The sequence below is a fragment of the Sorex fumeus genome, unplaced genomic scaffold, assembly GCF_029834395.1.
Source record: "Sorex fumeus unplaced genomic scaffold, SorFum_2.1 ptg000022l, whole genome shotgun sequence".
Taxonomy (NCBI): Eukaryota; Metazoa; Chordata; class Mammalia; order Eulipotyphla; family Soricidae; genus Sorex; species Sorex fumeus.
In genome coordinates this window covers 4,840,601-4,841,482 of record NW_026606079.1, presented here as the reverse complement: position 1 = coordinate 4,841,482, position 882 = coordinate 4,840,601, and the positions used below count along the sequence as shown (strand labels likewise).

Genomic DNA, 882 nt, shown 5'->3' with positions numbered 1-882 from the left:
GGAACGTGGACCTCTTCACTCCCCTTGAGAAAGGACCTGGTGGCTTCCAACAGCCCCTTTTAAGGTTGGACCGGATTTTCATCTATGAATTCTCCATACTCATGAATATGCAAATTACATGAGGGACACTGAGTTAAATACAGATGTCTGTGTCCTGACAACATCACACAGCAGACATAGCCACACCTTCAGAAGCCACTGAGTGCTTGGTCCTCACCATGGACTGCACCTGGAGAATTCTCTTTCTGGTGGTAGTGGCTTCAGGTAAGCATTCCCATGCCATAGGCTGAGGATATGGGGCCAGTCAAGTGGAGTCCACCCACTCCTGTCTGCTGTCCACAGGTGTGAACTCCCAGGTACAGCTTGTGCAGTCGGGGGCTGAGGTGAGAAAACCTGGGACATCAGTGAAGATCTCCTGCAAGGTGTCCGGATACACCTTCACCAGCTACACGATGAGCTGGGTGAGGCAGGTCCCAGAACAAGGTCTTGAGTGGATGGGAAGGATACGAACTGATAATGGTGAAACAAGATATGCAGCAAAGTTCCAAGGCAGACTCACACTCACTATGGACACGTCCAAGGACACAACCTACATGGAACTGAGCAGGCTGAGCACTGAGGACAAGGCCGTGTATTACTGTGCGAGATACACAGTGTGACAACCACATCCTAAATATGTCAGAAAACTGAGGGGGAGGCAGCTGTGCCAGGTGAGAAGACAACAGGGATGCTGATCCTCCTGATTCCTCCTCAGAGAGTCAGGGTCTGAGACACAGAATGGGGCTCACAGGGCCAGGTTTCATCTGAGGGAAAGGCTCAGGATCTCTCTCTGTTCTTCAGCAACAGCCAAGAGGAAGATAGCTTCTCTCTAGAATACGTTCA

General features: G+C 50.7%; 1 gene segment (V, D, J or C); it reads left to right on the top strand.

The window, feature by feature from the left end:
- Window positions 1–218: 218 nt before the first annotated feature.
- LOC130023264 (immunoglobulin heavy variable 1-3-like) lies at window positions 219–647 on the top strand (the record flags this gene model as incomplete). The annotated part of the segment is given in 2 exon segments: window positions 219–264; window positions 343–647. Coding segments are annotated over 2 exon segments (351 nt in total), but the record flags the coding sequence as incomplete, so codon positions are not given.
- Window positions 648–882: the final 235 nt, after the last annotated feature.